This window comes from Phyllostomus discolor, chromosome 15 (assembly GCF_004126475.2).
Source record: "Phyllostomus discolor isolate MPI-MPIP mPhyDis1 chromosome 15, mPhyDis1.pri.v3, whole genome shotgun sequence".
Taxonomy (NCBI): Eukaryota; Metazoa; Chordata; class Mammalia; order Chiroptera; family Phyllostomidae; genus Phyllostomus; species Phyllostomus discolor.
Genome location: NC_040917.2, coordinates 17632346 through 17646796, shown reverse-complemented (window position 1 = coordinate 17646796; position 14451 = coordinate 17632346). Strand labels below are relative to the sequence as shown.

Below are 14451 nucleotides of genomic sequence, written 5' to 3'. Positions count from 1 at the left end.
CGCACATGTGAATTGGTCATAGTCGCATGCCACTGGCTGAAGTCCGGTCATGGCCAGCCTGACAGCCAAGGTGGCCTGTGCACCCCACAGAATGCTGGAGAGAGGTTGCAGGCTGGTGTGGAATTCGGGATTCCTCCTGACTTGAGCATTCGGAAAGGGGGGGGACATTTGAAAAGTTATCTGTGTTTTTACCAGTCAGGGCAGCAAAAATCAGTGACTATGACCATCTGCTGTGTCAGAGAGAAGGCAAGTGGGGTGGCAGAAGTCAGGGAAATGCAAATTGAGATAACATTGGATCTCAAGCTGGTAAAAGTTAAAAGGGCCAGTAACATCTATTGCTGGCGGGGATGTGGCGAAGTAATGTTATAATTGACAGTGGAAATGTGATTTGTTACAGCACTGTTAAAGCTAACCACTCAATGAAACATAAGATAACCCCCTTGAAGATTAAAGGTACCCTAACTGTGTTGTATTTTCTACAAAGTGAGGATGTGGAAGTAGTACTGTTATGTTCCAGACTTTGCCTTCTTCGACAGGCTGATGGGCATTCCAAATCAGCCGTAAATATCCCATTTTGAGCTAACAGCTTATTTTGGGGCTCCGTTGTTAAGAGCATATGTGATTACAATTATGTCTTCTTGATGGATTGGTGCTTTTATCATTATAAAATGTCTTTCTCTGGCTCTACTAATAAGTTTTGTCATAATATCTGCTTTGTCTGATTCCATGTTGCAACTTGAAAAGGATATATCTTTTTCAACTTTTTTACTTTCAATCTGTTTATGTCTTTGCATCATAACAGCTTATTTATGTATGTCCATTTGTAACAGGGTGCAGCCAAGAGGGGAGCCCCAAATAGGGATCTGTAATAGGGCCTAGAAGAGCTTGGAGATGATTGGCTCCACACCACAGGGCACACCTGCCCAGAATGCGGGCAGCTGTGGCCAATTGTGGGAGGAGCCGGAAATGGGGCTGCAGAGGAAGATTGGCACTGGGATTTAAACGGAGGCACGGCAGCCGTTGGATGTCTCTCTTTTTGGGACCACGCGTCTGTTTAGGACCATGCGGCTTGGGTGAGAGTCCGGACCACGAGGCTTTGGAAGTGCTCCCTTTTGCCATGTGGAGGGTGCCGGGAGGACTGTGTGCATTTGTGGGGAACTTTAGTTTGTGTTATTTCAAATGAATAATAATTTCCTTTCCTTTTCACGAATCTCGGGCATTGAGAGATATCTTTCCTCTGGTGGCAGACATAACAAACCTGGGGGGTCCCTTTCAGGTAATAGTATATTGCCCCGGCTGCCCTTGGCGCCCCCTTTTGTACTGTAACACAATTACAAGTAGACACAGTAATTAGCCAGCCCTGAGTTCAAAAGTCTAAACTCACACTCAACTGACCACTTTGAAGGACCATGCACCTTGTGTCGGCCTACCCCGGGGAAGGAAGCAGCTGCACAGGAGAAAAACTAACCAGGAAGATGGGTGTTCACCCATCCCCAGAGACTCCGCCTGCAAATCTGTGACTGAGTACAGTTGGACGCGTGTTCAAAGACGATTTTCTCTGATGGGGACTGTTTAAAGATGGAGTCGCTGAGTGTTCTGTCCATTGTACCACCTGCACAGCCTCCGTTCTTGCCTTTGTCTCCATCTACAACCCCCACCCCCACCCCCCGCTTCAGTCCAGGAAACAGAGTTTCTCTGAGCAGGCTGAATTGGCGGACACTGCTTAGCGGGATCCCAGTCCCTCCGCCCTGAAGTCCCTGGTGACCCCAGACTGGCCTTTCTGCTTCTCCACAATTCCAATGCTTCTTCAAGGCCCACGAAAACCAGTATTATGGGCATTTTTATACCTAAACTCAGACAAAAGAGCCATGGACCATGAAACACCTGCATCTACACGAAATAGCTGCAGTACAGTTATCCTGGTGCATGGCTATGAACTTCAAAAGTGAGCTACTTATCTGTGGTCCACCAGGGCCCTGAAACCCTATGACCGATTTGGCGCTGGTGGGGGGAATGAATGTCAGAGCGCCAGGGTGTGGGGCACCCATCCTTTCTCCTTTCTCGCCATCTACGGCCCTTGCGGACAGACCCTAGAAGAACTCGAAAATGCCCTCCTCCAGTTTCCCTCATTGGCACCCTGGCTGCTCCCTCTGTGACCCCCGGTCACCGGTGTCCTTGGCTGCATCTCCTTCTCAGAACCCCCTCCGTGTCATCCCTGCCCGAATGGCTGCTGAGAGGAAAGGCAGAGAAACCTGGGAAGACCCCATGAGGGTCTTTTTAATACTTGGAGACACGAAGCAATGATGTGGTCCCCAATCTGCCCTTGTTCCCGCGACACTCTCTGGGTTAGAATTCCCTTCTCCAGCCCCTGTGCCCGACACCAGTGCCCTTACTGACCCGGGGCAGAGAGCTCTTCCTCGGAGTAAACCGCCCACCCTACAGAAACCGGCTGAGCGGCAGCGTTCTGGCGGATGAGTCAGAAAACGCAGCCTCTGCTTGCTGGGACACCGTTTCCTAACTGTGTAACCTGGGGCAGACCGCTTAACCTCCCTGAGGATCGACTTCCTCAACTCCATCGGGGGTGATAACCCCACCGCTGCACCCTCAGGCCTGGCTGCGTTACAGCATACGTGAGCCCGTGCATGCGAACTGGCCTCCGGATCTGCCAAGTGGGAGGTGGGATCGCCGAAGGGCGAGAGCTTCCCTCATCCTGTCTGGTGGTTTTCAACGCCTAATACGAGATCTTTCCATATTGTCAGCCGTATGGAAGGAAACAGCTGCTGGTCCAAGCCAATTTTAGAAACCCGCGTTTTCTCCAAAGGAAGAGCTGGCCTTCATCACAACAAGGTTGCAGGCACAGGCCAGGCACGGCCAGACAGCAATGCAGAGGTGGTCCAGCAGGTGTCAGCAGAGAACCAACTTTTGGTGCTAGGCTCCATCCTCAGGGTTATCCAGGAGACACTGGGGCCCGGTGGGCTGAGTGGCTGGCAGGATTCTGCCATTAAATCTGGAGATGTCCCGGTTTGGGGGTGGGGGGGGGACAACCCTCTAGCTCGATCTACAACGTCCCTTTCTTTGGCTTTAGGATCCTCCACCTTCAGAGGGTCCCCTCCATTTCTGCCTCTCAGTCTGGTTCTGAGTCCCTACTCTGTCCTCAACTCTACCTTGGGAAACTTGTCCCAAAGGAAAGAAAGGCTTAGTTTAGGTCAGTATTACTTGGGGAATGACTTTCCTCTCTCCCTCTCAACACCGGACTTGTTTTGAACACTCGATTGCCTACATCTCTGTCTCCTACCTGAACATTCAGCTCACTCACTACAAGCAAACCCTCAGCTCTCCAGATTCAGTAATCATCCAGGCAACAAATGCAGCTTCCACAGGGTCATGAGCTAATGTATTTGGAGTGGGGGAGTGCTGTTTCCAGCTGCCAAATGGAAGCCTGTCCGACGAAGTACTAAATCTCTTCTGCATGAAAGATGGTCTCTCGTAGTTTAGTCTTGTGGGGACATGATTTCACTGCACACATATGTGAGTCATGTTGAAATAGGTCCTACCGTTAAGTTTTATGAGGTCTGAGGTCTTTCTTGGCTGGGCGTGGGGAAGGTGACTCGGGGAGAGAGAGAGGGAAGTAGATGTTTGCAACAGGAGAAACCCTGCCCTTTTCTGGTGAGTGAGTGTGTGTGTGTGAGAGAGAGAGAGAGAGAGACAGAGAGAGAGGTGGCACCCACGTGCGAACTGGTGTACCCCAGTAATGGGGAGAAGGAGAGCAAATGGGACCAGGCCCAAAGGGTATCTGAGGCTCTGAAGCCAGATCCGTGGGCAAGAGGTCAAAGGCAGGGCTGTGGCCACACAAAGAGACGGGCACCTGTGAGTCGGCCACACCTGGGAAATCAGAAAAGGGAAAAGGAATAAATCAAGTGACTCTGGACCTCTCAGTGGTCTCATCACATTGTCATTCGAGTTTCTTACCACACATCAAAGCCTGTCTTCAAAAACCTCAGGAACTCTGTGGAGTGCTGAGAATACTGAAGTCTCCAGCAAAAGGGAGTTGTGGCCCTACTTAGAATAACGCGGGGGGGGGGGGGGAATGTGTGTGGTGGGGTGTGTGGGGGGAGAGACCTCTGGAGCCCTAAACTCTAGTATCCACAGGCAACAGGAGTCCCACACCCACTGCTAAGGTCGAGCACTGGGCCCAGCAATTTGTAGTCCTTCTGCTGGCAGAATGAAGGCAACGTGCATGCAGATTCCAGCGTGGCTGCAAAGCTCTCAGAGCCTCACATGGCAGGGTAAGCTTCCTGTCCTCCTCTCTCTCTCTCTCTCTCTCTCTCTGTGAAGATTTCATTGTTTCCATCTCTTTCTTGGAAATGAGGATGTTCCAGATCTGAAAGAATATTTAAAATGAAGGGGGCATCTACAGAGCACATTATTTTGCCCAGAGTCTATTAAAAAAAAAAAAAAAAAAAGCAGATAGCAGATCTGGACAGCCTCAGCCGTGATTGTGATAAGCAAATCTTCGTGGTCACTCTCATTGAACTTTTATGCTCAGAGGGTGTGTCATCTGTTATCTGTGTCCCCAGGCTTAGGACGAGAATTTGCGCTGGTGATTGAAATATGGAGGCTCTGAGGTCCCCCGGACAATCAAAGTGTGATGGGGTGCATCCACCTCTGGCTTCAATCAATACATAACCCCCTGATTTAGGCCCCGTCTTGCAATCCCAAATCCCTGTAGTCCTCCCTGTGACATCATAAAAGGGACCTTCCACGGCCCTGTGCATTCCCAGGATAGCGAGGTGGTTTGGCTGTGTCTGCCCAGCAATATAGAGGGGGGAGTCATGTGCGTTCAAGACAGTCATCAGAATGGATCAGAGACCCCTGCTGTGGTGGCATCTCCCCCCCCCCAAAAAAATCTTGTTTAACTTTTGAGTATAAAGAACGCCCTCCATTGCTCTAATTGTCCACTGTCATGTGTTCCTGCAGCTCTTCCGTCTCAGGCGAAACCATCTTTACAAACGAGCTTCCTCCAAAGACAGCGCGGCCACATTTAAGCCCAAGGTCATTTGGTTGGCCCCGGCCCTCAGCTCACTCGTGCTGGAGCTTGGAGCTGTGCGGCCACCAGGCCCGGGGAGCCCTCGCCTCTGCCCGGAGCCTCCTCTGCGCCAGGCCCAGTTGCTCTTGGGCCAGCTCATTTCGCCACAGTTCGGGAAGCAAAGATTAAAGGGGAGAGTCGCAGCTGTATATTTACATTTTCATCGCTAGAAGGGAATTGATTTCCGCGCATTTATTTTGGTAGTTGTAATACACAAGGGCGGATTTGCGTCACCCGAGCAACTTGTCGGTGGAGATAAAGTTGCACAAATATTAAAAGGGGAAGTGCTAGGAGTCATTATAGAGTTTTTCTCCGGAAGAAATAAGGATTTCTGCAGTATCCTAAAATACTGAGGCCGCTTCTATTTTGAGACCAATCTCGCAGGCACATCCGCTCATTTGGTCGGAGTTTGAGCCCATCAAAAAAACAGGAGATGACCTGAACTCCGGCGAGCTCCGGGTTTCCTGCTGCTTTCTGGGCTCGGAGGGGTGGGGAGTACGGAGGAGGGGAGTCTGCGGGCTCCGGAGAGGGCTGGGGGCCTGCGGAGACCAGGCCTGGGCCTGGGGAAGGACTGTGTGTGTGTGTGTGTGTGTGTGTGTGTTGAGGGGGCAGTCGGGGGCACAGGGTCGTTTCAAAGGTTCCCCTTTTCGCGGTTCCCCCGCCCCGGGGGAGCTCCGGATAGGCTAGGGTGGCGCTGATGCGATTGCAAGGAAGTCCAGGGCCTGGGAGGGCCGAGGGGCGCGTGGGCCAAGGTGCACTTTACAGTTGAGCCTGGGACCTTGCGCGCAAAGAGGGGAGTCCGTGGGGAAACCCGACTTCCCGGTCTCGCCTGGGCCCAGCCTCCCCTGCGCACCTGGCCTTTAAGTGCTGCGGGTGCGGGTCGTGGGCGCCGCGGGAAACCCGGAGGGCCCACTTTTCTCCCCAGTCTGCCCCGCGCGACCACCCCCGAGGGTAGCGTCTCATTTGGGGGTAGGCGGCCCGGGGTGGGTCCTACGCGCATCTCTTGGAACGGCAGGTTTAGGCTCAGGCCGCGGCTGGAATGTTGGCTGTCACGTCGGAATGGAAACCGAACTGGACGTGACCCCAGAGGAGAGCGACACGCACTGGTTCTAGTGGCTTCCCCGAGGTCTAGGGAGCTGCAGAGGCCGCGCCCTCCTGCGGGACCCCAGTCAGCATCCTCAGCCTTTGCTGGCCACGCCTTTACTGTTGCCTTCCCAGGAGGGTCTAACGGTCTCGAGTGGCCTGTGCTTGTCACTCCTGCTCCCGGAGCTAGAAGCTGACGGGCTGGTCTTCCGGCGTCTCCCGCCCCAGGTGCCCGTGCTCTCGGCCCATCCCGTCCCTCCATCCCATTGCTGGAAACACCAGCTCGTGCTGACTGCCCGAGCCGGGCCAGGGAACCGTTCAGGAGAAGAGAGACCGCGGACGTGGGCGGAGGAGGTGGGGGAGGAGGGACGGTTCTCAGTTGGCTGGTCGGAGATGGTCGATTAGCGATTGATTACATTTCAGGAGAAAGTCAAAGCTTAACATCTGCAAACAAAGGGCTAGAAACCATTAGAAATCAATTCAATCAGGCCAAATCCTAAACTCGAGGTCGGCCTGGCGAATTCAGTTGCCTTCCTGGGTGTTGGGGTAAGAAGCGTTAGTGAGTGCTGAAGTTAAATTAAAAATGCCAGAGTTTATTGCAACTATATGGAGAGACTTTTGGGGGGAGGGAGGGGAATGCCACAGGAGCACAGCTGCTCTGTTCAGAGATGCTTCTTAGGACAATCGAAAACAAAAGATTTTGTGGTTTCATTATTGTTATTATTTTATTTTCTTCCTGAAAATGTGCAAGAAGGGCCCATCTGGGTGGCCTATGGTTGGTTTGGGAGAGGGGTGGGGAAATCCATTCTTACTATAATTTAAAAGAGAACGAATTCTTAAAATAGAGATGTTGATGTTGCAGAAAACCCCCCCACTGCACCCACCCTGCGCCCCCAAAAACCCAAAGTGCGAAAGGGTCGCGCCGGCGGCCCCTGCCGCTTCTGCGGAGACCAGGCCCCAGGGGCTCCTAGGGAAGCAGTCGATGAGTTGAAAGTAATATTTAACCCCAAGGAAATCTGCTCTTGTGGGCACTTGCAAAACAACGGAGCCCACGTGACCCGGGGATGTGGCGGAGGAGGGGGGGTGCGGGTTCCTACAAGGTGCCGCCGCCGCGGAGGCGAGGCGCGCGCGCGTGCGGCCCTCCCGGGTTTCGGTCGGAGGTCTGTTTTGCTGTCCCGGGGCTGGAGGGAAAGTCTGGCTGCGTCCGAGGCAGACGTTTGCAGCCATCCATCTTACTTTGTTTGAAAAGTTACTCGTTCGAGTTGTCACCGTGTGACAGCTCAAAATAAGGCTAATTTGCGACCGCTGCTCCTCTCTTCCCCCGAGGACCTCAGAGGCGGCAAAGAGGACGCGGTGCTAAATCGGGTGGGGGGCCCAGGGCCGCAGCCTTCGCGCGCGCGCACGCGAGCTCGGGGCTGGGCAGCGTGGGGCGCGAAAGATGGAGCCTTGCGGAAGGCACCGATTTGCGGGATAAAGGTCCTATTTGAAGACAAATCGGGCCGAGGGATGTAAACAGAGAGACACTTCGGAGGCCTCCAGCGCGTTCTGGGGGGCGGGCTTTGTACCCGCCAAAATTATGCGGCATCCTCCGTTTCCCCAGGAGAGTGCTCCAGGGCTTCTGTGACCAACTGTCCACTCCCGGTGCCGGCTCGACGCTGCAGAAGTGCCTGGAAGGTCAGAATTCCCTGGCGCCTCCGGGAGGGACGCCCTGGACCCTGCTCGGCCCACGCGGCAGCGGCAAACACTTTGGCGTGGCCGGGGCGTGGCCGAGCGGGGAGCCACGCCCCTCTTTGCCAATTCCCCTCCACTCCGCGCTCCCATTGGCCTCGGGGCTGGCCAATGAGAGCTCAGATCGAGGCCCTACCCTGAGTCTGACTCGAAAGCTCCTGCCAAAACTTTGGGAGTTTTTAGAGAGGAGTTTTTTTTTTTTCTCTTATTCCTTTTTTTTTTTTTTAAACTAACGGATTATTATTGTTGTTGTTTTAAATTTAGCTCTTAGGGCTTAGCTGTTTGGGTTTTTCCTTCGGTGCGCGGCCCCTGTCTCTCCGGCTTCCCGGGCGTGAGCGGAGCCCCAGCGGCCGGCCCGAGAGCCGCTCCAGCGCCCTCGCTCGCCTCCAGCCCGCGGGGAACGCGCCGCCTTCAAAGTGAGGTCAGGGCGAGCTGTGATCGGCGGGGACCCGGCCCTCGCCTCCTTCCTCGCCGGCGCTAGGGCTCCCTGGCCTCTTTTCAGAGCGGACGGAGAAGCGAAAGAGGATCATCCTCGGCTGGGCGGCCGCCTCCTCCCGGACTCGGGGCACCGCTACCCGCGCCCCTACGCACCCATCCACCCGGCCCGGCCGGGCTAGGCCGCGGCGGCCGCTAGGCGCACCCGGCCAGGAGGCCAGGATGTTCGCCGCCGGGCTGGCTCCCTTCTACGCCTCCAACTTCAGCCTCTGGTCGGCCGCTTACTGCTCTTCTGCCGGCCCGGGAGGCTGCTCCTTCCCCCTAGACCCTGCTTCGGTCAAGAAACCCTCTTTCTGCATCGCAGACATCCTGCACGCCGGTGTGGGGGAACCGGGGGCGGCCCCGGAGGGCCTGGCGGGGGCCTCGGCCGCCGCCCTCACCGCGCACTTGGGCTCCGCTCACCCGCACGCCTCTTTCCAAGCTGCTGCCAGGTCCCCGCTTCGACCCACCCCGGTGGTGGCGCCCTCCGAAGTCCCGGCTGGCTTCCCGCAGCGGCTGTCTCCGCTCTCAGCCGCCTACCACCACCATCACCCACAGCAGCCGCAGCAGCAGCAACCACCGCAACAGCAACAGCCTCCGCCGCGGGCCGGCGCCTTGCAGCCCCCGGTGTCCGGAACACGGGTGGTCCCGAACCCCCACCATAGCGGCTCGGCCCCAGCCCCCTCCAGCAAGGACCTCAAATTTGGAATTGACCGTATTTTGTCTGCAGAGTTTGACCCAAAAGTCAAGGAAGGCAACACCCTGAGAGGTAGGTCTTGCGCGAGAGACCGCAGGCCTCTGGTGGGGCCCTGGGGCAGTTCGGGTTACGTTTGAGTGTTTTTACAATTAAGGACAAACTGGTGATAAAAGGAGGGAGAGGAAAATCAATTGTGAGGAGATTATGAAACACTAGGTTTAAAACTGACCTGATCCATGTTTAAACAACAACAACAACAACAACAACCCAGGAATGCTTTAAAAACCGCACTTCACAGAATCCATACTCATGAAAATGGTTGGCGTAAACGTTTGCTAAAATGACTATCACCTGCCTGTCTTTAGTCACATATCTGGAGAGAGAACTGTATTATTTGTCAGGGAAAACCCTTTTGGGGGACACTTTCCGTTCATTGATCTGAACCTAAGGAATGTGGAGACACAAATGAACTCTGAACTCCCAAGAGGAGAGGGCAGCGTGGGGCTCCTTCCGTGGGAGGGTTGAGGTCTGTGGAATTCTTAAAAGGCACCTGAAAGGGACTTGGTTTTAGGCAGAGCCCCTCCCTGCCATCACAGCCTGGCCGTGGCCGTGGGATATGTTGGGTATCACCCCTTGGCGGCAACGGGGGAGAGGGGTTTTGGGTGGAGACAGGGGTCTGTCTCGACTTTGCTCCAGGAAAACCAAATGGAGGGCGCGGGGGAGTGGGGGGGAACAACTCAGCCCAAAGAGTGTGGGTTTGCTCTGAAGTGTAACCAACTCTTTTTTATTTTTTGCTTTGTCCCCAGATCTCACGTCCCTGCTCACGGGCGGGCGGCCCGCGGGGCTGCACCTCCCCAGCCTGCAGCCCTCCGCCGGCCAGCTGTTCGCGTCTTTAGACCCTATCAACGAGGCTTCTGCCATCCTCAGTCCCTTAAACTCGAACCCGAGAAATTCGGTTCAGCATCAGTTTCAAGACACGTTTCCAGGTACGGAGCAGGCCGGTCCGCAGACAGAAAACTCCGGGGCCGACGCCTCACGTGGCGACAGGGGTGTAGCGATGCGGGAGTTGGTGCGGGAGGCCACCCAGGTCGGGAGAGGCAAACCGAAAGATTTCTCCGCGAGCTGGCTCACTCTCTGGCCGGCTCCCGAAGGAAAGGCGTGGGGACCCGGGGAGCCAAGAACCTGTGTGGGTGGCCGTGGCTGAGTGGGATGGGGTGGAGGGGCTTCTCCTCGTCTTTTCTCGGGTGAGGGTGCTTTGACAGTGCGGCCGCAAGAGGTGTTGCTTATTATTGTGCACACATTTTGAAATGACCTCAAAGCCTTTGACTCAAGAGATTGTATCTGTGCTGCTCGCATGGGGAGAGAGAGAGAGAGAGAGAGACAGAGAGAGAGAGAGACAGAGAGAGAGAGGGGGGGGGGGGAGACAGGCGGAATCCAGGCTGGCATCTCTAGATCCGTTAGGCCCAAGGGGACATTTTCGCCTGCTCTTAGCATGCCGGATAGCCCCAAGCATCAGGTTTACATTTTTTTTCCTTTGGAGTTAATGGACTAGCCGCAGGGCTGCTCGACTCTCCACACAATCGCTTTAAGCTGTTTCATCCCCTGCTCAAAAGCTGTAAAATTCGTCCTTGGAGGACGGCTTTGTGAATGCCGCGTAGGGCTGACTGTTAAGCAAACCGATTCTGAGCCGCATGTGAGCCCCAGGCGGCAGGCTGCGGACAGGGCACTAACCGGGTCCTCGGGTGTCTCTCTCTTGCTCCCACTAACCGCTCCCCCCCCCCTCAGGCCCCTATGCTGTGCTCACGAAGGACACTATGCCCCAGACGTACAAGAGGAAGCGCTCTTGGTCGCGGGCGGTCTTCTCCAACCTGCAGAGGAAAGGCCTGGAGAAAAGGTTTGAGATTCAGAAGTATGTGACCAAGCCGGATCGGAAGCAGCTGGCAGCGATGCTGGGCCTCACCGATGCACAGGTAAGCCGGCTTCCGCGCCAACGCACAGCCCCTCCGCGGGCAGCCTGCGCACCTCAGTCCCAAGGAACCCTCCGCCCTGACCCACTCGCCTGCGGGGGAAACACAAGGTGTTGAATTTCAGCAGACTTTGTGGTCTTCCCAACTTAAGGCAGGAGAGAGGAGGGTGGAGGAGAAGGACGGAAGGGAGGCGAAGCCCATCCCCAAAGATGTGTGTCAACAAGCAGTGTCTGTTTATTTTGGCCAACAGGCAAAAGACCCGCTGAGAAAGCAAATAGGCTGTGGGAGGTAATAATTATGTACTCGACTCGAGTGCAATTCGCTGTAGGAAGCAGTTTGTCTCACAAGAGATAAAAACCCAAAGTCAAGAGATTGTTATTGACTTTTTTTTTTTCCCTCCCATCCTCCCTCCCCTCCTCCTCCTCCTCCTCCTCCTGCTGCTGCGGGATTGTGAAATCCCCAGTTGTGAGGAAGTGAAAACATCATTTCAAACGGAATTACTTAGCCCGGGGAGGGCAACGAATCCGCTTGGAGCGGCCACAGTCTGATTTTCTAACGGTATAAGCTCTAGAGAAAAAAAAAAAAAATCTCAGGTGGGGTGTGGGGAGCGAGGGAGAGAAAGGAAAAAGATTTCTTAGAACGCCCAAGAGCATTTAGCAGGTCCCGGCTTCTGCATCCTTGAATACTTTTCAAGAAAATAGCAAATCTGTCATGCCCGCCTTCCACGTCTGAATTCATTTTTTTTTTCTTTTCTCAAATCTCAAATTCAAGAACTGGACTGTTTTGTTTTTTTTTTTTTTAATTTTTTCCTTTTTGAGTTTTGAAACTAGAAGAGTCACCCTTCTACCACACCCCACCACAGTGGCCCTTGCTCTCTGGGTGCTGAATGTTCCCAGCAGCACAGAAACCAAAGGCTTTTAAAGGGCACCCCCCTTCCCTTAGCTGCACCCCCCCCCCAATCTCTGTGTCTCTCTGTCCTCCATCGCACAACTCCCCTCCCCAGCACACACGCTGGAAGAGCCCAGCCGTTTTCCACCAGCTGTGGATGTTATTTTTAAAAGGGAAGCTGGAACTTGTGTGAATGCATCGGGTCCCCCAGGGGATGGTATATATTTATATAGATTCCTCGCCCTGCCTCTGCCCCCACCCTCCACTGTGCACAGGTTTAATTCCAGTGTTTTCTGGGCCCATAGTAGGATTAGTTTATCCTGATCCGCTTCTGAGAGCGTGCATGCCAAGGAGCTGCCTTGCACTGAAGGTCCCGCAGTGCCCCCGCTCCACTGGGACCCACTCTTTGAACCCCTTTCCCCTCTGTGCTTCCCATGGTTCCTCCCTAAAATGAGTTGCTTTTGTAGGGGCTTGCCTGGGATCCTGGCCTTCGAGGAGGAGGGGCGGTTTAGCGGGAATTCTTAACATGGGTTCCCCAAGCCCTTGAAACTGTGTGCGAAATTTCGGGAATGTGTGCGTTTTTGGGGGTGAGGCGTCGGTCAGATTCGTGGGAGGGTCCTGACTCAAGTGAGGTTAAGGAAGCATCCGTTTAGAGTAGAGATCCCCCCGCGTTTGCAGTTTGCAGGCGAGGTGCAGGAATCTGTCTTTCCAACAAGCACTCTGGCCCTTCCAGGCTGGAGGTCCGGAGAGCTAGGCTTAGAGAAACAGGCCTAGTGCGTCCCTCACGCGGGGCTCCCTAGCGCTCTCCTTGTTTCCTCGGGCAGCCTCCGGGCCCCTGGGCCTAGCACCGTGCCTGGCCCCGTCCTAGAGGGGCTGGGGACAATTAGCGCTGCTTTCCCGCCTTCTCCCGGGGCACGCCCCCGCGCACCTCAGTGAGACTGGGTCTCATCTCTGCGTCCCTTCTTGTCCCCTGGCTGCACAGGTGAAGGTGTGGTTCCAGAACCGGCGGATGAAGTGGCGGCACTCCAAGGAGGCCCAGGCCCAGAAGGACAAAGACAAGGAGGCGGACGAGAAGCCGGCAGGCGGAGCCCCGACTGCAGACGGCGAGCAGGAGGAGCGGAGCCCTAGCCGCTCCGAGGGGGAGGCGGAGAGCGACAGCAGCGACTCCGAGTCCCTGGATATGGCCCCCAGCGACACTGAGCGGACTGAAGGGGCCGAGCGGTCTCCACACCAAACCACGGTCATCAAGACCTCGGTGGCCGGTGCAGTCCTCTCCGCCAGCAGCGGTGGGAGTGGTGGCAGCGGCGGAGGCAGCGGCAGCGGCAGTTTCAGCTTCAGCGGCCTTGGAGGCAGCAGTACCAGCGCAGGCAGCCTCGGCGGCGGCGGCGTGGCCCTGGAGCTGCTCCCTGCACCCCAGCCCACCCTCAGCAGCGCCCCCAAAAGCCCCGAGCCCGCTCAGCCACCGCTGGGAGGCCTATAGAGTGGCGGAGGGCGGAGGGGACCGGGTCTTGCGTGCAGACGCGTAGCCTTCAAGCGTCGTAGCTGGATCTCGTGCCTACTTTATAGTGGCGGCCCGGACACGGCCAGAGACGCAGCGGCGGAGCCTCCGTCCCCACGTTCGCATCTCGCCCCTCGCTGGCCGCCTGGTACAGCCCACACTTCAGTGGCTTGGGGAGACGCAGTGCCCCAGCCGGACGGACACTCCTCCTGGATACAAGCAGCTCACACTGTGATGAGTGACTTCGCAGTTCCTCCCTGTTCTAGGGGTCGCAACGACATGCTGCACTTAGGATGCCACAAACTTGTAAATAAAATGTTTACTACGGTTTGTAAAGAAAGGCTGGCTGGTTGGCTGGATGGGGCCCTGTGGTCAGGGGTCTCCGTGCAGGACTTTGGCCCCTGGCCACTTGCAGGTCGCAGCAGCTGGAGGTGGGGACTGGAGGTTTTGGGGTAAGTGCTGCGGCCTCAGAGCCACCTCGTCGCAGAGACCGGTGTTGGGGCTGAACTGTTCCACCAGTTCAGAGCTATCTTTGCCTGCAGCCCACCAGTCGCCAGTGAACTTGTGCTAGGTGACCCTGAGCGTGGTCTGAGAGCGGAGTTGGCCAGAAAGTCTGCCCCTGTTAGGGGCAGAGGGCTTCCCCGTGGAGAGCCAGGCCCCCCTGAGGGGGCTTGCAGGCTTTCTGCAGATGCACAGTTGGGATGGAGAAGACGGCGGTGCCCAGAAGGGTTAATGGGGCCACGGCCTACACTCCCGGGGTGGCCGCTCAGTGCCGGGCCTGGAGCCGTGAGGCAATTCCAGTGCAATGGGCCCCTCCCGCCCATCTGGTCTGTAGTGTCCTGGAGGAGAGGACAGGTAGGCCACCGTGGTTAGGGCTGGAAAGACGGGCCTGGGATGGCTTTAAAGAAGCCCATGCAATTACAAGGCAGGGACGTGCCTTGTTCAAGGTCATACTGAGGCCGGGCTGCAGACCGGAATTTGGATGGTCCTGGCGTCTGTTTGACTAGCGATGGATCTGTGAAACTGCACC

The 14451-nt window shown here is 55.7% G+C and overlaps 1 protein-coding gene across 1 annotated transcript; it reads left to right on the top strand.

The window, feature by feature from the left end:
• Positions 1-7596: 7596 nt before the first annotated feature.
• On the top strand, positions 7597-13757 carry HLX (H2.0 like homeobox). Its single transcript, XM_028531244.2, has 4 exons — positions 7597-9140; positions 9875-10054; positions 10854-11038; positions 12906-13757. Exons 1-4 carry the CDS (start codon positions 8555-8557, stop codon positions 13401-13403), a joined length of 1449 nt encoding a protein of 482 aa, XP_028387045.1. The 5' UTR covers positions 7597-8554; the 3' UTR covers positions 13404-13757.
• Positions 13758-14451: the final 694 nt, after the last annotated feature.